Genomic DNA, 21,056 nt, shown 5'->3' on the forward strand with positions numbered 1-21,056 from the left:
CCCCCGCTGTGCCCCTCCCCCTCCCCGGCCCGTCCCTCCCGTGGGCGGGGCCGGCGCAGCGGGGGCGGCCCCTTTAAGAGGAAGTAGCGCCGGCCGCCAGCGGCGCGCGGGAGCGGCGGGCGCGCGGGGCGTGCTGCGGCCCGCGGGGAGGGAGCGCTGCGGCCCGGAGCTGTGCGCGTCCGCCGGCGAGGGAGCGCGGCCCGGCAGGTGCGGGGGCTCGGGGCTGCGGGGGGCGCTGGGCGGTGCCCGGGGAAACGGGAGAGGCCCTGGGGCAGGAGGGCCTCGCGGGACGGGCTCGGAGGGGCCTCCGGGGAAAAGGGGCCCGGGGGGGGCCGCGTGTGCCCAGCCCTGCCCACGTGTGTCCTCAGCCCGGGGGCCGCGTTCCCCGCGGGGCCGGGCCGGGCTCTCCCCGGCCTCGGCGGGACGGGACGGGACGGGACCTGTTGAGCCGCGGCCACCGCATCCCCGTTCGGTAATTGCGTTCGCCTGGGCGGGGGGCGATGGCGGCCGCGGCCCGGCCCGAGCCCCTCAGGAGGGCCCGGAGCCCCCCGGGCACGGATCGGGGCACGGATCGGGGCACGGATCGGGGCATGGATCGGGGCATGGATCGGGGCATGGAGCTGCCTGCGCTGCCCCGGCCCGCAGGAGAAAGCCCTTGGCTGGGACATCCCCGAGCAGAGGCCTGGCCGCTGGGCACAGCCCCCTCCCTTCAGAGGGGTCGGACCTGCTGCGGGATTCATGAGCAGCCGAAAAATTCATATTGAGGAAAAAAAAATATCGCAGTGAGTAAGGGGGTTGGTGGCACAAGGGTGGAGTTACAGCTTTCAACTTCCCTATTTTATCCCACCTCTCCTTCCCGACTTTCTCCAGCCCAGCTGCTGTAGGTAAAGGCGTAGCCGTGAGGTGCCCGACTTTCAGTCTCTAAACTGGCCGGGGAATGGGGAATTTTCCATTTTTTTTTCAGGCCGTGGTGAGCCACGGCTCAGCTGTCATGGGGGAGAACGTGTCAGGAGAACTTGAAAGCAAACTCTTGCTCTGCTTCTGTCTCTTGCTGCGGCTCAGGCATCCTGATCTTACGGAGCTGCCTGTGCTCTGATCTGGGCACAGTGAGCTCAGCTCCTTCAAAGGACCTGTGTGAGGAGGACAGGCAAAGGGAAAGGGCAGGAAGTCCTTTGGAGGGAAAGGACAGGCGATCTGGAGTTGTCCAGTGTCAAGTACAGATGTTTGGGAGAAGCTTTTCTGTCAGTGCTAGTGAAAGGCAGGATTCCCTCCTTTTAGAGCTTGGAGCCTCAGAGTGGCCACACTTTCTAGATTTCCATCCCTTTGTTGAAAGCCCCTTTCCAGTCTGGAAATCTTCTGCCAAGTTACAGGGCAGGGAGGGATTTTGCTGGGAGATGTGAAACTTCCCCAGCCACCTGTTTATCACAGTCCCCAGGGCTTTGTCCTTGCACTCTGCTTCCTTTCCCAACTTCAGGCTCACTTCCAGCTCCCTGTTTGGCTGTCACTGTTCCCTGGACTGTGTATCCCATGTTTCAGATTCACTTTCTGTCTTAGTCACTTCCTGTGAGGTGAACCTGGGGTGAGTTTGTGACTCCTCAAAATCCCCAGAAGGAGGGAGAGCAGCACTGGGAATTCTTTTCAGTGGTGGCAAAACCTGGAGCTGTTGGTTTCCAGCGAGGAGCTGAGCAGGGAGATGGCTCCCAGTGCCTGGCTCACCTTGCAGCTCCTGGGATGCTCTGTTGCTCTGTCACCTGTGCCATCATCTGACATGGAAATGGGCTCTTCCATGTGCTTGGCCAAGGCTTGGGGAGCTTGGAGTAGAACAAAGTTGTCCTGCTTCACTTCAGCTGCCTCTGGAGCTGTTTGCCAGCTGCTTCTTTGTCCCCATCTAACGTGGCCCTTCTGCTGATGGGGTGAAAATTACCCCCACACTGGAATGGGGTGATTTAGTCCAATTTTGGAAGTTGGACTGTCCAGATCTGTGCTGTGCTTGGTCATTCCTGCTCCTCTGTGAGGGCCAGGGATCTCCATGGCCACTCTAACGAAAGAGAAAATGTCCCATGTGAGCAGTGAAAGTATCTGGGGTCAGAGCACAGAGATTGCAAAACCTTTCCAATCCTGTCCACAGGCCTGGGAAGGGAATTGCTTTCAATTTCTGAGTTTTAATTCCTAGTAAGACAGGGAAGTATTTTCTGGTTCTTGAGCCATAAATGCTGCTGTAAGTGGATCCAGAACCAGCTTTACTGGAGGTTTATCAGCTTATCTTTAGGAATATGTCATACCAGCTAATGCTGTCAATAAAGAGTGCACCCTAGGCTGCACCTTTATCCTCCTTTTTCCAGATGCTCCTGGGAGGCAGAGGTATCCCTGAGGCCGGGTTTGATCTGCTGCCTGCTTCCCTCTGGAGCTGACGGTGTGGTGGAGGTGCTGCCCTGCTCCTGGTGTATTTGGGTGGGTTTTTGCTCCAGGTTCATGAAGCAGAAGGGAGGGCACAGGAAGGGATGGAGGCAGCGAAGGCCAGAAAAAAGCCCCAGCAAAACAGCAACTTTTGCAAGTGGGCAAAGCCAGAGCAAAACAATCCATCATACTCTGACTGCTTAGACTTCCTCTAGAAAACCTGGCTGAGGTCCCAGAGGGCTGGTGCTGGTGTTGGGTCAGTGTGAGTGAGACGAGGCCACCGTGGTGATGCTGCAGACACTCCCATGTGCTGATTCCAGGGAACTCGTGGGACAGAAGGTGAGCTGGAGCCACCCAGGCTACAGCTGAGGTTGTAGTGGGAGCTGAGCTGGCTGCACTGAAAGACTCTGTATTTTCTGCAGGCCTCTCCTGGGGCTGTTGTCTGGCTGCCTTTGCTTCCTTCTCTCTTTCCTCTGGCTGTGTGATGTGGTTGCTGTTGAGGTGGTCTCCAGCTCCACATCCATGGGCTCGTTCTGTGCCTGGAGCTGTGCTAAGGGATTGGGTTATTCCTGTATCTCCTGCCAGGGCAGGAGAGGCCTCGTGGGCCTCTTCTGTCAGCAAGAAACAATCCTGCCATTCATCCCAACGTGGGACATTAACATAGGGAAAAGGGGTGTTTGTCCCTAGGATTATCCATGCTCTGGGAAAGGCTGGTTGTGTGGCCAGCTCGTGCTCCACTCGGCCCTGGGGTGTGATCCCACACTTCCTGGGATCCCAGCCCACTGTTAGAATGGTGCCATAGTCACTTTATCATCCTAATGCAAATTTCATGCTCCAAACTGATGATAGCTTTGACTTGGCTGGGAACAGATCCCAAAGTTAGAGGAAATGGAGCTGCTGTGGGCCCAGAAATATCCCTGTCCAGTGAGGACAGTACAGAGCCTGCACAAGCAGGAAGAGACAAGCAGCTCAGCTGGGACTTAATAAACACCACCCTGCCCTTCCAGCCCTGTAGTGGGGACAGCAAGAGGCCTTCCTGAAGGACCAGGCTGCTCTGGGGCCTGGAAAAGTGGGAGCTGCTCCTACTGTGCCATCACTGGCCGTGCTCTTCCCTGGAAATAGTTGTGTGTGCAGTTAACGTGCGTGCTGGAGTGGTGACCCAGCTTGTCAGCTTAGCACAGCCCTGTGAAGCCACAGTGGATTAGCTCTGCCTGCACACGCAGCCCCATCCCGGCTGCCTCTGTGGGGACCTCCCGGCAGGGCTCTGACATCGCACTGGATGCAGATGTCACGTAAGAGCAGCAGGGCTGGCCCTGAGTCACAGCCGGGGCTCGCTGGGGCTCCCTGCAGTCACTGCTGTTCCACGGGAACAGTTGGGGTTTGCAGCCTGACCCTTCCCTCTGGGGAGGAAAGCAGGACGGGGCCTTTTACAGAACTTACTTTCTCCTGTGGCTTTTCTCCCCCTGTGGCTGTGGGGAGGAAGGCCAAGGGGACAAACCACGCTGGAAATTTGGGGTTCTTCCCTTCCTTCTCCCTTGCTAGACTGGGTTTTCCAGCCTCCCCAGCACTCACTGCCTCACCTGCCCTCCCTCAGCCTCCCTGTGCAGTGTGAGCCGTGTCACCCATAGCATTGCTCCTGTCACTGCCCGTGGTCTGAATGTCAATCCTGATCTCGAAGCCAAGTAATAAACTCCCTGTTCATCCATCTGCCTGGGATAGATGCTGATGTCTCACTGCTGGCTGACCTGGGCTCTCTGCTCCAAGCAGCAGCATTCCCACCTGCAGCTCTTGATGGGCTCTGCCGGAGCTCCCCTCACCTCTGGTGGGTCCTCTGCTATCCCAGATACTGCTTAATTTAGTAGGGCTTTTCCCTTTATTCCATAAACTAACTCAACTTTAGGATTGTCTGGAATGCTTGGCCTTGCAGGGGTGAAGGAGATGCCAGTTCAAGCCCAGGATAACTATGTTTTGTCTTTTATTATGCTTTTTTCTTTTCTCATGCATATAGCCTTGTCCTGCTCCTAAACCAACCTCTTCCCCTAAGCCACCCTCTTTCCAGGAAGGACCTGGAGACGTGGGAAGTCCCAGGAGAGCTGGACCATTTCTTGCTCAGGAATTTCCAAATTGTGCAGCAGATTGGAATAGCGGGGCCCGGGGGTGGCTGGCAACTGGCAGGACCTTCTTAAAGCTGACTCTGGTGAAAGACAAAAGGCTCTTTGTTTGCCCAGACCTTGGGAATTCAGCATTTCCAGTGTGCCCCTGCTCAGATTTGGTTGCAAAGGCTGCTGCTAAAGCACTTTCTAAAAGAAAAATCTGGATGTTGTCCTGCAGAGCAGCAGAATGAAGCGGGGTTGGGGCTGGAGGTGCAGCTGGGCCGGGTTGAGCTGCTCCTTCTCCGGAAACTTCTGAGCAGCTTCAGCTGCCGGGGCTGAGCGCGGGGGACAGACGGGAAGGCAGCGCCGAAAGGAACGGCCGTGGCTCAGCTCTCCTGCAGCAGCGTGGAGTGATCCTGAGGGAGGAAAGACAGAGCTTGCAGAGGGGAAGGATTAGCTTTTGGGAAAACATTGGCAGCTCCCCGGGCCGGGAGGCTGGAGGCAGTGCCAGACAGGAAGCGGCTGACGTGGAAGTGCCGGCTGGCTGGGATTATGAATGGCCAGGGGTGCCTTCCAGCCACACCGAGCCCTCCGAGCCCTGCCCTGCCCTGCCCGAGGTAAGCACGGGGCAGACCTTCGCTCCTCATATCACAAATCCATTCGAAAGAGCAGCTGGAAGTCTCGTCCCAGGAAGACAAGCCCTCGTTTGTTGCCAGACTGGCTCTGGAGGCGCAGAAACTGGCTGCCATTAGTGCGCTGCGGCTGCCAGGGTTGTTCTGGTCCCTGCTCTCTGCAGTAAAATCTCTTCTTTGATCGGAGAAAACCAGGATCATCCTGTCCCAAGACACTGAGCTAGTGTAAAGTGGCCATGGGAAGGGATTTGTGAAAGGAGGGGGGGTGGAATAGTGGAAGAAATGTGCGTGTGTGTCTGTCTTGGCTGTTCTGTGCAAGTTGCCTGTTTGAAGCTGCTTTTCTTCGTGCATCCAAAATACCTTTATCAGGGCCGCTTTGTCAGTCGGGGGGGTTATGTCCTGTGTTGGGAACTCTGGCCTGGCATTAAGGGCCCTGGGAGTGGCTCAGGGGGAAGCAGGATCGAGGTTCCCCTCTCCTGGTGAGCTCTGGGGACACGGCGGCTGTCACAGGCTCCCCACCCAAGGGTTACAAGCAGCTGGACTCGGTGGGATGCGAGGACAGCAGCCTGGCTTCCCGGAGAGGAAACTGGACAAATCCCTGAGTTGAAGAGCTGCGTTGCTCCCTGGGCTGTGCTGTGCTGAAGGGCTGTTCTACCAGAGGCAGCAGGATGTGGCCGGCCCGGCGCTGGGGTCACGGGGAGGGAGGTGGCCTGGTGTCTGACCCCTCCCCAGCTGCAGAGCCGCAGGGTTGCGGCCGCCCATGAAACAAACGGGGAGGTTTTTTTTTCCTCTCTTTTGAAAAAGGAAGCTTGGCCTCGGCGCCTGCCAGTGCTGACAGAAGGTGCAGAGCAGGGCTGAGCCCTCTGCAGGAGTGACCTGCTGAGGCCAGGAACACAGGTAGGAGCTTGCTGACTGCTGCCTTGCTGGTTTTCCCTGGCTGTTGTTAAACCCCTGTGCATTTTGGCAGCACGGGGGGGGAGCGAGGAGTGCTGCTGGGGCTGGCACTGATGGAGCAGTCATGGGACTCCTGGAGCTCTTTTTGGGCCATTCTGCCTCTGTAGGGAGGGCAGGATCTGTCGGGAACTCTGCTGGCTCCTGGAAAACCTCGGGATGGCTCAGCAGGGCGCAAGGGGAGGCAGTTTCCTGGTGTTTTGGAGGAGGTGACTCTTCCCTTTTCCAGACTCTGAGCTGCTTTTACAAGTGACCAAGAGTGGGGAAGCAGCCACCTGGGCTTCCTTCCTCTGCCCAGAGCCTGGTGTTCGAGCAAGGCAGCTCCTCATGATCCACCATTCCTGGCGAGGGAAGAGGACTGGCAGGACCATGCCAACAGCCCTGGCAGCAAAACCAGCACAGGACTGGAGCTGCACAAGCAGGGAGTCAGAGAAAAGGAGCTTTTGGGATGGGAGGGGAGGGCCAGGCCTTGAGAGCCCTGGGCAGGCAAGTCCAGCATAGTAGGGAGCTGCTCCTCCCGTGTCCTTGGGATAAGCTGGAGGTGTGTTTGTGCCCTGGACAGCCCACGGGGGTCATGGGCTTTGTGATCCTGAGCGCTGGCCAAGGTCCTCTCGGAGCACCGGTGACGTCTGCTGTGATCTTGGCTGGCTGAAAGGAGGAGGCAACAGAATGTCCTGAGGTTTGTTTAGAGGGGGGAGTGGTTTTTTTCCCCCCACCTTTAAAACTTGCAGATACCACCCAGGTGCTTTGCATGTCCCATTTCTCAATTGTCTCTAACCTTTCCTTTCCCTCGTGTGCGGGGGCGGTGTCAGCTGTGACTCCTGCCTGTGGAAGTAGGTGTTGTACAGATGATATCATCTCCGAACAATGTCAGGGATGCTTTGGTCTCTGTGCCTCTTTATTTTTATTTTTTTCCTAGAGCTAAATGTTTCTTTTAGCTCACTGCAGTCAGAGACCGTAATTAAATAGGCTGCATCTGCTTGATGTCTCAGCTACTCATTTTGCTAATGCTTCACACAGATGCTGAATCGTCTGAGAGACAATTGCTCTGCGTTGAGCTCCCCAGTTCTCAGGGATGATGTCTCCATAGGATCAGGAATTTGTAGGATGATTACTGCCTCGACACCAAGTGAACTACCCCGCACAGAGACCCTGACAAATGTGGGGGCTGGGAAGTCCCCAACCATGTGACAAGTGACAAGAGCAAATGTCAGATCCTGCCCAGGGATGGGACAGCCCTGGATGCAGGGACAGACTGGCAGTGAGAGGCTGGAGAGCAGAGCCGTGGGAAGGGCCCTGGGGGTCCTGGTCAGTGGCAAGTTGGATCTGAGTCACCGCTGTGTCCTGGCAGCCCAAAGGGCCACCCTGTCCTGGGGACACCAGGCCCAGGGAGGGATTGTCCCACCCTGCTCTGCCCTGGGGCAGCCTCACCTCCAGTGCTGGGGACACTTTGGGCACCCCAAGATCAGAAGGACCCAAAGCTGTTGGAGAGTGCCCAGAGGAGGGACACGGAGCTGGGGAAGGGGCTGAGGAGCAGCTGAGGGCACTCGGCTCGTTCAGCTGGAGCACAGGAGACTGAGGGGAGGCTCCTCGGGGCTGCAGCTCCTCCCCAGGGCAGGCACAGGGCCAGGGGCTGAGCTCTGCTCTGGGACAGGGACAGGAGGCCAGCCAGGGCTGCAGCTGTGCCAGGGCTTGCCATGGAGCTCAGGGAAAGGCTCTTCCCCCCGAGGCTGCTGGGCACTGCCCAGGCTCCCCAGGGAATGCTCCCGGCCCCAAGGCTGCCAGAGCTCCAGGAGCGTTTGGACAGCGCTGCCAGGGGGGCTCAGGGTGGGGTTGTTGGGGTGCCTGTGCAGGGACAGGGCTGGACTTGATTGTCCCTGTGGATCCCTCCTGACTCAGAATATTCTGGCATTCTGTGAAAAGTCTCTCCATCCCGCTCAGATGAGGAAAATGGTTGGTGTTTGTTTCTTGATGTGTGGTGCCAGTGCCAGGGGCTGTTTGGTTTTACCCTTGGGTTTTACTCCATCTGCATCCATGCCAGCCCTGCAGTGCAGATCCTCCAGAAAAGAAGCAGGGATGGAGTCACACTGCTGGGGGTGCTCCAGGGAGCCACATGGAGGGTGCTGCTGCTGCTGCTGCTGCTTTGTGGTTTCTTGTGTGACAGGATGTGTTTTCCTCCATCTCCAGTGCAGGGAACTCATCACAAGTGCTTCCCTGGACTTTCTGCTGGAAGTAGCAGCAGCCTCAGCACCTGCTGCCCACATTGCTGGTTCTGTGGGGGCCGTGCCTCAGCTCCGGGGTGGGCGCAGTCCCTGGAGCTTCCGGCTCTGCCACAGGATGTGGCCAGGCTGTGACACAGCTCCTGCTCACCAGCACTGCTCAGCTGTCTCTCCACGCCCTTCACTTCTTCCTCTGCCGCATCTGGGGCTGGATCATGCTCCAAAGGATGCATTTGCCAGGGGTTTGTGCTGGGTTTGCCTCCCCTGAGCTGGCTCACGGGGTCACAGCAGCTGTTCTGGCAGCAGGAAGGCCAGGTTGGATGGGGCTTGGAGCAACCTGATCGAGTGGAAGGTGTCCCTGCCCGTGGAAGGTGTCCCTGCCCCATGGCAGGGAGTTGCAGCTGGATGGTCTTTAAGGTTCCTTCCAATCTAAACCTTTCCATAGTGACATATCTGCTCTGGATTCACCTCTCAGCCCATGGTGGATCTTACTGAACCACATTAAAATGCTTTTAGGGTTTCTCCCAACACATCATAGCCCATGTTGGGGTTTGGATCTCTCAGCTCCTGCATGGAAGAGGTTACTGAGCCCATTCCCGCAGGAAATGTTGAGCCTGTTCTTAGTGAGGTGAACTGGAGTGGTTTGGGGTTTCTTCCTCACTGTAATTAAATAAGGAAACAAGAGGCCTTGGCTTTAAAGCTTTTTAATCTTTCTTCAGAGAAGAACTGCTGATTAGCACTGCAGCATCTGTTAGAGACGGGCTCGACTGCAGCCATGGTAGTCATGACCTTGAGTTTGGGATGTGCTTGCCAGCATTTGAGGACACTATTTACCTATTGGAACAACACTTATGTAAATCTGAGGCCTCATGTAAATCTAAGTAGATTCTGCTTGGAGAAAGGGGTTTTTTTTGCTTGCTTGCTTATGAAATTATGGAAACTTATTTATGCTATTTGAGGCATCTGCTTAATTTCTATTACTTTATTCATTTCTCTGTCCAGCACATGTAAAATAATATTTTTTGGTACACAAAGCTTTCTGCCTTAAGCTTTCATCAAAGAGCAGCCTGGCATAAATTCTGTGAGGGGCTGGATGTGGGAACAAAGGAAGTATAATTAGCTACAGATAAACAGAGCTGTGTTTCTTGTCAGCATCCCTTCAGATCCCAACTTGTGTCTCACCCTTGGAGCTGATTTTCGACAGTCTGGAAGAGGAAGATGAGCTTCCCCTCATCTTCCAGTTTTCAACTTGTAAAAGCAGCTAAACTGAAATGGGAAATGTGTTTATGGTCTGTGTGCACCTGCAGAAGAGGCTGTGGCTGCTCTCGGGCTGGTGTTATTTCAGGATATTTGCTTTCCGGGTGCCTGAGCTGTGACTTCTTCTTCTCATCGCCCTCCACCCCTTGGTTCCTGTCTCTCACTTTCAGTGGCTGGCTTGGTGGGGGCTGTCTAGCAGCAGCTCTGAGCTGTCTTGTGGGCTGGCACGACCTGGCCTGGCCTTGTTCCCAAAGGGGGGATGCAGAGGTGAAAATGGGATCTGGGTGAAACCCAGCTGGTTTTACCCTTCTTTGTCAGCGTGTGTGAGCCAAGCAGGCTTGGGGTCTCATGGTGTGGCACTGTCGGGGTGAGTGGCAGCCCTCTCCCATGGCTGTGGGGCCTGTTCCCTCATTCCCACGTGGAATAGGTCAGGAGGTGACTCTGTTCAGCCCAGGTCACCCCTCCAGCCTCCCCTCCCCTCTGCTCCAGCCGGGAGGGAAGGGGGAGGAAGGAAAGCTGCCGTGGGCTGCCCCCCTTCTCAGATGTGGGGTGAGGGCCCAGATGGTATCCCAGATCTCTTCCTATGGGATTTAGACGAGGTTTCCTGTTGAGAAAGCTGCTCCTAATCGCTGCCCTTCTGTGCTGTGTTGCAGATCAGGACCAGATGAGCAGAGGGAGGTTTCTGTGAAGATCAGAGTCGCCCCAGCCGTGCCCCGGGAAGCGGCCGTGCCTCCGGCTGTCACCGCTGCGGGCCTAGAAGACACGCCAGAGAAGGAAAATGTCCCACGCTCTAAAGCAAGTGTTCAATAAAGACAAAACCTTCCGGCCCAAGCGCAAGTTCGAGCCGGGCACTCAGCGGTTCGAGCTGCACAAGAAGGCCCAGGCCTCGCTCAACGCCGGCCTGGACTTGAAGGTGGCCGTGCAGCTGCCGCCGGGCGAGGAGCAGAACGACTGGGTGGCCGTGCACGTCGTGGACTTCTTCAACCGCATCAACCTCATCTACGGCACCATCAGTGACTATTGCACGGAGCAGTCCTGCCCCGTCATGTCGGGGGGGCCCAAGTACGAGTACCGGTGGCAGGACGAGCACAAGTACCGCAAACCCACGGCCCTGTCCGCGCCCCAGTACATGAACCTGCTCATGGACTGGATCGAGGTGCAGATCAACAACGAGGACATCTTCCCCACCAACGTCGGTGAGTTTGTGTCCCAGCTGGGGCTGGAGGGAGGGAGGGGGTGTGGCGCCTTCTCATGGAGCCCCTGTTGCTGTTGCAGGAGATGCTGCAGCACAGCTGGCCCCTGTAGCAGAGCTGCTTTCCTCTGTGCTTCTCAGGTGGGCAGTGCAGTGAGCTCTTCCCAGCTCTGCTGCAGAGCTGCAATACCCAGAGCTGTACCAGATCCCACAGGGAGTCATGGCTACCTCGAGGCAGTGGAACAGGAGGCTGCCCTTAGAGCAGTCAGTCTCTGAGGTGGCTCTGGAGTGGCCATGCTGTGTGCAGGATGCCTCTCTGGGAGCTGCTGGCCAGCCAGGTCTGAGGCACAGCTCTGTGTCACCTGGTGATGGTGTCACGTGCCATAATCACCCCCTCTGTCATTAGAGGCCACACTGGCTGCCTCTGCTCCTCCTGAGGGGTGGGATGCTGCCACGGGCCTGGAGGGAAGGGCCATGTTTCATCTTCTGCCAGGACCATGGAAACAGGAGTTTGGCCTAAGACACCTCAATCTCCATAGGCAAACGCAGCTTTGGGACAGAGATTGTTGGGTTTTATTTTGTGATGAAGATGGAAGAATTTAGTCTCTGAGTTACTGGGTAAATACAGCTGAGCCCATGCAGAGCTTCCATCTCCTGGGATGGAGGAGATGAGGTGCAGCAGAGCTCCCTCCCTCCTGCTCCGGTGTTTATCCCTTTGGAGCTCTGATAGGATGCAGTTGGTCCCTATTTGGGGCACATCTGCCACTTGAGCATCCACAGGGATCCTCCATTGTGCCAAAATGCTGCTTAAACCTGGTGTGGAGTGGGCAGAGAGGGGAGGGGGGCCATACACAGCCAGTTTTGAGAAGCTGCAGCACCCAGCCCTCCCCAGCCGTTCTTCTCACGCTGCACGGGCTCTGCTGCAGCTCTCTGGGGACCTCACTGAGGGTGTTGGTTCTGTTCTGGGCTGCAGGATGAGCTTCCGACAGCACGAGGGCTGTGGTTTGGGGTTTTTTAGTTGGTACTGCCTTCAGCTCAGCTTTAAGCAGCTCCTTCAATGCTGACTGAAATGCTGCAGCTCAGGCAGAGCAGGAAAGGGTTTACTCGTCCTTGTTCCTCCAGAAACAGTGTGAACTTTACACCCTGATATCCCATGGACGTGGCTGCATGGCCAGACTGCCCTGCTGCAGGGGCCCAGCCAAACAGTCCTGGAGCCTTCAAAGAGGACCTAAACAGCTTTAATTTTTAACCAAAGAGCTAAAGATGTACCAAAACAAGGCATAACTGTGGGAGTTAACAGCCCTGTCCTTTTGGGAAGTTGCTTGGTTGTATTTGGTGTTTTGCACTGTTCATATAAATACATCAAACAGGAGTAGAAGAAAACTCTTGTCTGACTGAAACAACTGCTGGGAATGTGGGCTCTGCTTTCAGTCACAGCAGTGCATCACTCTGTCACTTAAAAAATCTGTGCTTTGAAAAATGTGATCCGAAGGAAAGGAAAAAGGAGAGGGGAGCTGGAAATTACCAGGGACAGAACTTTTGCCTCAATCTGTCCATTTTACCAATTTATTTTAGCCCTAAGCAACCAGTTTTAACTTGACCAAAGATTTTTCATAGCCACTCTTCCCCTCCCAAGGTACTCCCTTCCCCAAGAACTTCCTCCCAGTGGTGAAGAAGATTCTGTCCAGGCTCTTCCGGGTGTTCGTCCACGTCTACATCCACCACTTCGACAGGATCACCCAGATGGGCTCCGAGGCCCACGTCAACACCTGCTACAAGCACTTTTACTACTTTGTGAAAGAGTTCAATCTCATAGACACCAAGGAGCTGGAGCCCCTGGTGAGTGGCTGCTGGGGCTCTCGGGGTCTTGGCCAGCACAGGGCTGGGGGAGTCACAGAGGGCTCCGGAACCTTCTCAGAAGCCCCACCTCAAATCCTGGGGTCAGCAAAGACTCACTCCAGCAAAGGGGCTGGAGCATGTCCAGAGATAGGAACAGAGCTGGGGAAGAGTCTGGAGCAACTGAGGGAGCTGGGGGGGCTCAGCGTGGAGAAAAGGAGGCTCAGGGGGGACCTTGTGGCTCTACACAACTCCCTGACAGGAGGGGACAGCCGGGGGGCTCAGTCTTGTCCCAGGTAACAAGTGACAGGACAGGAGGGAGCAGTCTCAAGCTGTGCCAGTGGAGGTTTAGATTGGATTTAAGGGAAAATTTCTTCACTGAAGGGGTGGGGCAGGCATTGGAAAGGTCTGCCCAGGGCAGTGTTGGAGTCATCATCCCTAGAAGTGCTCAAAAAACATGTGCCTGTGACACCTGGGGACATGGTTTAGTGGTGGCACAGCAGTGGTGGGGTAATAGTTGCACTTGATGATCTTGGGAGTCTTTCCAACCCTTATGGATTCCATGATTCCCTTCTAAAGCTGGTTGCCCAAATTCAGGACCAATTGGCCTTGCAGTGTAACTGTCAGGAACCTGGAACTCAGGATGTGACTGGGATGTGCTGGGAATGGGAATGGTGGGGGAACACGGCCCTGCCCAAACTGGAGCTGTGGGCAGCAGGGTCACCCTGTGCCTAGGAGTGATACTGACAGCTAGACACAGGGGTTTTTTATCTACACCCTCACCTGGAGCCTGGATCCTCCTTCACAGTCCCTTGTTTTCTCTGTCCCTCTGACAGAAGGAAATGACATCCCGGATGTGCCACTGAGCTCAGACCCTCCTGCTCCCACCCTGGCACCTCTTCTGAGGATTCCGAGCCCCAATCCCACATTGGAGACGTGATTCAAGGGGAGAACAGAGACGTTTCGTTTAAGAAATTATATATTTTTAATGAGTTTCAATGTAAAACTGTGATACTGCAGGAATATTTTTTTAAAGATGCTCTAGATTAACTAATTTTTTATAGTAATTTCTATAAAAAAAAGAAAGAAATATTTTGTGGGCCACTTGATGGGAATGTTGGCTCTCGGAGCGGGGAAGAGCTGCCTGAGCTGCCTCCTCCGTGTGCCCCGAGTGAGCTGAGCCAGACACTTCACACAGAGCTGTGTCGTGGGGCTGGTGCTGCCATGGAAGCAGTACCTGCCTTGGGATACACATTTCCCACCCCTGGAGGCAGGGAACAGGACTGGTGTACATGGATCCCCCAGCACCTCCTCCACTGGCTGCGAGTCTGGCTTTGGAGCAGAGCTGCTCTGTGCCCACTGTCCCCAAGGCCTGGCTCTCCTGTGCTCCCTCTGAGTGAGCTGGGACTGGGCTTCATCCCATGGCTGCTGCAGCTGGGGCCGGTGCTGTTGGAGTGGAAATCTGCCCGCGTGTGTCAGCCCAGCCCTGAGCTTTGCACACACAGCCCAGCTGTGGCTCTGCACTGTCCCCATGGGGACACAGATCCACACTGGCAGCTCCTCGTGGGAGCCACCAGAGGGAAAGTGCTGGGACAGGCACCGGGAATTCTCCATCCCCTCCCTCCCTGTCCTCCCTCGTGGTACGCTGACCCTGCCGGGACCATCCTGCTTCCCTCTGGGGTACGGAGCCTTCTCCCTGCTCCCCGGCATCACCACCCCACCCAGCTGTGCACATCTGGGACCAAAATCTCTGGTGTGCAGCCAGAGCCCCCCAGGCCTCGCCTGCTGCTTGCACGAGGAGAGCTTGGCAGTGCCCCTGGTAGGTAGTGGGTCTACCTAGGATTTGGGGACCAGTAAGTGACCAAACTGCACCACTAACCACTTCTTCCTTACAAAGCATTCCCGTGCCCTGGAATCTGTACATACGTGACTCTCTCATTTCTCATCCTGCCGTTAGGACACTCGTACAAATACCACTCGTGCTCTGAAATGGAACCAATAAATTATGTTGTATTTACACAGCACACGCCGTCGCCGAGCGTCTCGTGACTGCGCGTTCGTCAGAACCTTCCCATCAGCAAAACAAACACGGTGCTTGGGCTCCTTGGGGATCGTGCTGGGAGCTCGTGGGTGTGTGCTCCTGGCACAGCTCCTGGGGGTTGGTTGGGTTCCTCCTGCTCTCCACGTGCCAGGTCCAGGCTGCTCCGAGCCCTGCGCTGGGTCCCCGGGCCATGGGGCCTGAGCGGCAGCCCGAGGTTGTCCTGCCTTGTGTCTGCAGTATCTCTGTACCCAAGGGTTGAGCTGTTCTCCCAGCTCTGAAACTTGGGTGGAAGTGGGCAGGGGAGGGGAATTCCAGCTCACCAACTTGCCAAGAGGCTTCTCTACCGTGGGAAGGAGCCAGGGGTGCAGTCATTGAGGCTGGTGGTCTAAACTGGGAAAAACTGCATTTGGGGGATGCGCATTGTTTTCCTGGCCAGGAGGGGAGTGAGGGGCTCCCCAGCTGTAGCTCCTCCTGTTCCCTGCCTGCAGCTCTGGCTGTTGCCTGTTGCCCTGCCCCGTGGTGGTGCTGGGACCACCCTCCAGCCCTCCTCTCCCGGTGTTTTGTGGGCGCAGCTCGACTGGAGAACGTGCTGTTCCTTGGTGTGGAATATCTCTTTGGCCAGCCTGGGTCGGCTGTCCCAGCCCCGCTTCCCCCAGTTGTTGTGCCCCTCCTTGCTGGCAGAGCACGGGACACACAGAGTCCTTGGCTTAGGGTAAGCACTGCTCAGCAACACCAAAACAACGGTGTGTTATCAGCATTATTCTCATCCCAGATCCCAAACACGGCCCTGTACCAGCTACTGGGGAGAGAACTGGCTCTGTCCCAGCTGAAACCAGGACACCTGCAAGGCCCCAAGTGCTGAGCTGTGGCGGGGCTGCAGGTGGGTGGTGAGTGGTGCTGGGTCAGCCCTCAGAGCCAGGCCAGCTCCTGCCACTGCTCCTCAGCTTCCCCTTTCACAGCCACCTGGAGTGCTCTGGGTGCTGTCTGGGGATGTGTGGCACCAACCAGCTGTGACCCACAGGGCTGCAGCGACCTGCCTTCCTCAGCCCTTCTTTCTTTTTGAGGGAAACCCTCCCGTGCCAGAGCAGCTCAGCCAAGGGAGGAGGAGAAGCGCCTTTGTAGGAGATGTGGCAGGGCTGGGGGTGGCTGAGCCCGGCCCCACGCCCGGCAGTGCAGGATGTTGCCCAGACAGGTCTGTGGAGCCACAGCTCAGCCTCGCTCTGCCTCTGCCCCGGCAGCCCCAGCCCCACTTTCATCTCCCCAGGCTTTCATCTCGTGTTTACTTGCTCCTGAGCTGCAGCTGCAGTGCTGCAGGGAGCAGGCAGCTGTGAGCCCCTGGGGCTGAGCCCCCAAGCTGAGCCCCCCAGGGCTGAGTTCCCAGTGCTGAGCCCTCCAGGCTGAGCACCCCAAACTGCGGCCCCAGTGCTGAGGGCCACAAGCTGAGCCCCGAGGGCTGAGCCCACCCAAACTGAGCCCCCCGAGCTGAGCCCAGCCTAGCCAGAGGGTTTAGCCTTGACCAGCACCTCTGGGTACTTTCACTGCTCATCCCCCTGGCGCGGGTTGGGTGCAGAGGCATCACAAAGGCTGTGCTGAGAACCCAGAGAACAGCTTTGCAGATCTGCACTGCAGGGACTGGGCTGAGCAGGTCGAGTGCCCAGGGCTCCAGCAGCCTCCCCTCTGCGGGGCTGATCCCTTCCCAAAAAGCACAGATGGCATCTGCCCTGGAGCTGGAGCAGGCGGGCTGGCAGCACAGAGGGGGCTGTGGCTGCCGTATGTTCCCAGGGAAATGCTCCTTTCCTGTGCTTCAGAGCAGGCTCTCCTGCTGCTCCCAGGAAGCCGTGGCTCATCCTGATCCTCCCCTGCTGGGTTTCTCCATCCCCTGAACCCTCAGGAGCTCAGGAGCTTCAGGGCCTCAGTTCTGCCATGAATCTGGATTTAGGATCCCACCAACAACATCACTTTGTCACAGATGAGTGATTTAGGGTCACTCAAAGAGTCGCTGTCAATGCTGTTAGCAAAAGTTATATTAAAGTGAATCTATGAAAGTGTGATTTAACAGGGTACATTGATGAGGTTTCCTCTGGTACTTCCTACATGGATGTAAAAGTCTAAGGAAAATCAAGTTGGAATTGAGCTGGAATGATTTACATTGAGACTGAGGATGTAAAAGGGTAAGAGAGACCCTTCTGCTGAGTGCAAGGTTCAGACAAGATCCCCTTGCTTCCTAAACTCCTGATGGACCTTAGGTACAGCCCAGGCCCAGTCTTAGTCTCAGATCTGGACAGTGGTTCACATAGGAAGGAATTAAATACATGGATTTCATTGGTGTTAATTCAGGGTGTTGTCAGGATCTCACCAAGGAGCTGTTGCAAGTTAAGGGTCTCTCCACCTTGGGTGGGGAAGGATCTCTCAGTCTCATCCCAAACCCTGAGATGTGTCCCACCTGCAGAGCAGAGCACAGATGTGCAGTCCAGCTGCAGATTAGGGGAAACTCAAACTGGACTCATCCAAAGGTCTGTTGTTGGTGGAAAGGTCTCTGTTCCTTGAGGCACAGCTCGGGAGGTGTCCCTGCTCTGGGACACCACAGGACAGTCACACTGCCAGGCAGGGAGAGCTCAAGGCACGCACTCGTGCCTTGCTGTGCTGGCAGGGTGATGGGGTGAAGCAGCTGGCTCACAGGGAAAAGTGCAGGGGGCTTCTTGTACCCACAACTTTCATTGTTCCTTGATAAATAAGTCCTGGAAAAGCCACCTGCTGTCCATGTGTTAATCCCAGAGTCAGTTCTGGGCTCACAAGCATTGATGCTCCCTGGGGCACTCTGCTCCTCCGTGGGTTTCCTGGACTTCTTGGCCTGGCTCTGGCCTTTTCCTCCTCTGGATCCCAGACCAGAGCGCTGCTGGGCTGGTGGAAGGGTCGAGCACATCTGTCACGAGTCCCATCAGAGTTTGCTTAGAGTGGGAATCTGGGGAGGGGGGGCAGCCTTTGCAGGGACCCTTGGAAAGCAGTGAAGGAGGAGCAGGGGCTGGGGGTCTCCTCTGGCACCTGTGGCTGCGGATCTGTGGGGTCTGTGCCAGAGCCAGACCGGCTGGGTGAGGACAGGGATGTCCCCAGCTGCCACCACCTCCCTGCTCAGAGCGTTGCTGGGGCTGTGCTGTGAGAGAAGGATGTCCTTACACTGCCCTGCCCTGCCCCTCCAGCCCTGGGCACCATCCCAGAGACAGCAAAGGGACCCCTCCAGAGGGGCCGTGGGGCCCAGGGGCCCATGGACTGTGTTCCCATCCCCAGGAGGTGCTGCCTCATTCCATGCACCTTTTGAGTTGGGGAAACAGGAGCACGGCTGGCACAGGACATGTCCCTGCACAGCTCTGCTGTCACACTCAGCCCCCCCAGACCCTGCGAGTGCCTCCATCCCTCATCCCTGCACAGGCAGTGGACACTTTCCAAGCTCTGAAATGTGCTTTTTGTTTGTTCTGTGTTTCCTGGACAGCTGATGCCTCTGGAGCCAGATTCCCCAGGGTCCCTGGCAGCCCCCCAGCCCTGATCCGTGCCCGCCTTCTCCCGGGCAGGGCCCTGGGTTTGCTCTGCTCCAGTTTTGGGCTCCGTGGAGGAGGTGACAGCCGTTGCTGGGACAAGGGAACAGTCACCAGCATGGCACGTGCTCCCTCTGCCTTGTATGGCACAGGCCAGGCCAGGAGCCAGCAGCTCCAGGAACATGGGCAGGACCTGGAATGCTTCTGGGAAAATGCTGGAGCGGGGAGGACATGTCCCATCCCCGCGGTGACACCGATACCCAGGGCACCTGCTGCTCCGGCCCCACGGGGATGGCAGCTCCCTCCTCACCCTCTGCCTCACCAGGAGAAGGGCCCCCAGGATCGTTTTTGGTCCTGGTGAACAAATAAATCCCTGCTAACGCCAGAGGCTGCCAGCACCGACATCCTCCAGCACGGGTGTACAGGCCCTGCTGTGGTTTCAGTGCCCTTTCCAACGGAGCAGGGGGAATTTTTTGATGGTTTGGGAGTTTTTCTGCTCCTTCTAAGAAAATGTGCAACGTGCCAGCCTGCACCTCTTCCTGCCACGTCCCTGGGCTTCCCCGGAGTGACCCTGCTGCAGGGGGTCAGGGCTGCTGCCGCAGATTTTCCCCTTCCCAGGGAATTGGGAGGGTGGAGGAGGGTGAAAAGAGCCTGGGGTGTTCGAAGTCCTCCTGGAAATGCTTTTCCCATTTGCTGCTCTCTGCTAAGACAGGACTCCCACTGTGGCACAGCATGAGCCCTGTCCCTGCCCCTCTCCCAGACACCCCAAAACCACAGCTCCCGCAGCTCCTGCCCCTTGTTTTGGGGGCTGCAGAGATTTCCCTCCTGGAGGACTTGCTCCATCTTTCCAGTAGATGCCTGGGCCAAGCCCCATCTCAATCCCACCATCTCCATGTCCTTGTCCCCTGGGTTTTGGCTGGTGTGGAGTGTTAGGGACTGGGGGGTGGGGGACGGAGGATGCTCCCCACTGAACTGGCACCTCCCTGAAGGGCTTTTTGGGGGTGAAACCACCCCTGGTGTGTTTGTACCCTCCCTCAGAACACACTTCCCTGCAGCTTCTACGTTGGGTTCGTTACTCTCTCCCCTTATGGCACCCCTTCCAGCTGGGGAAACTGAGGAACGACAGCACCATCCCCCTCCGTGTGACCCCTCTCCCTCTGCTGTCCCCCTGCCGTCCCTGGGACACACTGGGCAGCCCTGCTGGGGCTCCTGGGCCGGGGGCAGCCCTGGAATGAGGGGGTAAAGCAGGAGCTGGGAAAGCCAAGCAGGGCTCACCCCAGCCCTGTCCCTGCAGAGATGGGGACTGAGGGACCAGGGCCGTGTCCCTGGGAGAGCCCCACGGTGGCAGGGAGGGGACTTGGGGTGCACTGGAGGCCTGGCAGGAGCTGCCAAAACTTCCCAGTGGCTTCAAAGCGAGGAGGAAATCGAGGATGCACCAGCACAGGAGCCAGCTCGGCCTGAGCCCCCGTGTGCCCTGGGCAGGGGGGAGGGGTGTCCCCTGTGTCCCTCCTGTTCCCCTGTGTCCCTCCCATCCCTCCTGTCCCGCCCCAGCGCCAGGGGTGTCAAACCTCCGCGTTTCTGCCCAGCAGGAAATTCCAGGTTTTTTGCAGGATTTTTTCGCTTGACACACAGCCAGGGTTCCAAATCCTCCTGCTTCCAGGGGCGGGAAGCTGGGCCCTCCTTGGGCCGGGGAAGTAACACACGGAAAAAAAAAAAAAAAAAGAGGTTTATTTATTTTCCCTTCCAAAGCAGAGCAGTGGGGTGGGAGGGGAAGCCCTGGACAGCCCCGAGCAGCGCCTGCCCACGCTGGGGCACATCCAGGGGCTGTGGGCAGCCACGAGCGGCTCAGGGCACAGAGGGGTGACAGGGTGGCCGCGATGCCTCCGGCCCCTGACTCTGCCTCTGCTCCCCGGCCAACAATAGCCGCCTTCCGGCACGGCCCCGCTCACTTTCCTGTTTTCCCTCGGCTGGTCTTGGAGTGTGGGGCTCCAGCAGCTCCTGCAGACCCTACAAGATTGTGGGTCCTGGTGGAAGGCAGAGGTGTGGGGACGGGTGACACCTTGGGGACACAGCAGGGGGGCTCACCGGGAGAGAATCCTGGGGAGAACTGGGACGTGGGGAATTCGCTGCTGCCAGCCTCACGTTGGCACCCCTGGGATGCTGGATGTGACCGGAAAGAGAGAGGGGGCTGAGAAATTTGTGTTTCCCTGAAAAAAAACATTAGGAAGGCCTGAGTTGTGGTCTGTGAGCTGCCAGCCCTGCCTGGGGCCCTTTCCACTGTCCGCAGGCGTGTGTGTCCCCACAGCAGGAGCCACCAGTGCAGGGACCTGGGGGCCAGGCTGGGCCCCAGGGGGGATTTTGGCTGCGCCCTGTGCCGAGCAGGAGAGGGGGAGAGGGAGAGCCCTGGTCCCGGGGGGAACACGGCTGGTGCACGGGGATGAACGCGTGTGCAGGCACAAAACAACACATGGTCACATGTAGGGGTGCGTGTGCTCGTGCAAACACCCCCGGGGCCACGCTCTGGCCTTGCACACACGTGTGTGGTTTTGTGCACATTCCCTGGCAGCCAGTTCCACAGGGACCAGCTCCGGGAAGGGAAGCCTTGGGAAGAGGAGCCTGTCCCGGTGTCCCTGTGCCCAGCGCTGCTGTCACACCGGGCTGGAAACCTCCCCGTGCGTGTGCACTGAGCGTGTGTGACCAGCACAGGGGGCAAACACGCCACGGTCACGCCAGGGCCACACGGGGAGCAGGGGTGAGCGCCGAGCATACACCGGCTGTGCACAGAGGGCACAGTGACACGTGGGGACACGCAGGGGACGCGCAGGGGACACCACACACAGCCGGCACACAGCACACCGGCACACACGGAGAACGCGCTGCACTGCCCCAGCTTCCACACGGTGACAGG

At 57.4% G+C, this 21,056-nt stretch overlaps 3 protein-coding genes across 5 annotated transcripts in view; all 3 read left to right on the top strand.

Moving 5' to 3' along the window:
- The window catches only part of AP3D1 (adaptor related protein complex 3 subunit delta 1), a 57,185-nt gene extending 45,760 nt beyond the window's left edge, over positions 1 to 11,425 (top strand). Inside the window, exon 34 of the transcript XR_005259826.1 lies at positions 11,415 to 11,425. The gene's annotated coding sequence lies outside the window, so the exon portion shown is untranslated. The remainder of the gene's footprint in view (positions 1 to 11,414) is intronic.
- MOB3A (MOB kinase activator 3A) lies at positions 73 to 14,601 on the top strand. 3 transcript variants are annotated; one of them, XM_038163722.1, is made up of 4 exons: positions 73 to 207; positions 10,203 to 10,745; positions 12,378 to 12,580; positions 13,414 to 14,601. In XM_038163722.1, exons 2-4 carry the CDS (start codon positions 10,328 to 10,330, stop codon positions 13,441 to 13,443), a joined length of 651 nt encoding a protein of 216 aa, XP_038019650.1. In that variant the 5' UTR covers positions 73 to 207; positions 10,203 to 10,327; the 3' UTR covers positions 13,444 to 14,601. The 3 variants fall into 3 exon arrangements, with proteins under 3 accessions (XP_038019650.1, XP_038019652.1, XP_038019651.1); XM_038163724.1 differs by lacking the exon at positions 73 to 207 and adding an exon at positions 570 to 5,107; XM_038163723.1 differs by lacking the exon at positions 73 to 207 and adding an exon at positions 5,172 to 6,019.
- On the top strand, positions 13,764 to 14,601 carry LOC119712465. Its single transcript, XM_038163725.1, is given in 4 exon segments — positions 13,764 to 13,972; positions 13,974 to 14,351; positions 14,353 to 14,392; positions 14,395 to 14,601. Coding segments are annotated over 4 exon segments (612 nt in total). The 5' UTR covers positions 13,764 to 13,801; the 3' UTR covers positions 14,418 to 14,601.
- Positions 14,602 to 21,056: the final 6,455 nt, after the last annotated feature.

Source organism: Motacilla alba, chromosome 28 (genome assembly GCF_015832195.1).
Source record: "Motacilla alba alba isolate MOTALB_02 chromosome 28, Motacilla_alba_V1.0_pri, whole genome shotgun sequence".
Taxonomy (NCBI): Eukaryota; Metazoa; Chordata; class Aves; order Passeriformes; family Motacillidae; genus Motacilla; species Motacilla alba.

Excerpts from the sequence above, each read along its gene's own strand:
- MOB3A (XM_038163722.1), top strand. The coding sequence starts at position 10,328 with ATGTCCCACGCTCTAAAGCAAGTGTTCAATAAAGACAAAACCTTCCGG. Across the intron at positions 10,746-12,377 it reads CATCTTCCCCACCAACGTCG|GTACTCCCTTCCCCAAGAAC; the intron begins GTGAGTTTGTGT and ends TCCCCTCCCAAG. Across the intron at positions 12,581-13,413 it reads CCAAGGAGCTGGAGCCCCTG|AAGGAAATGACATCCCGGAT; the intron begins GTGAGTGGCTGC and ends TCCCTCTGACAG.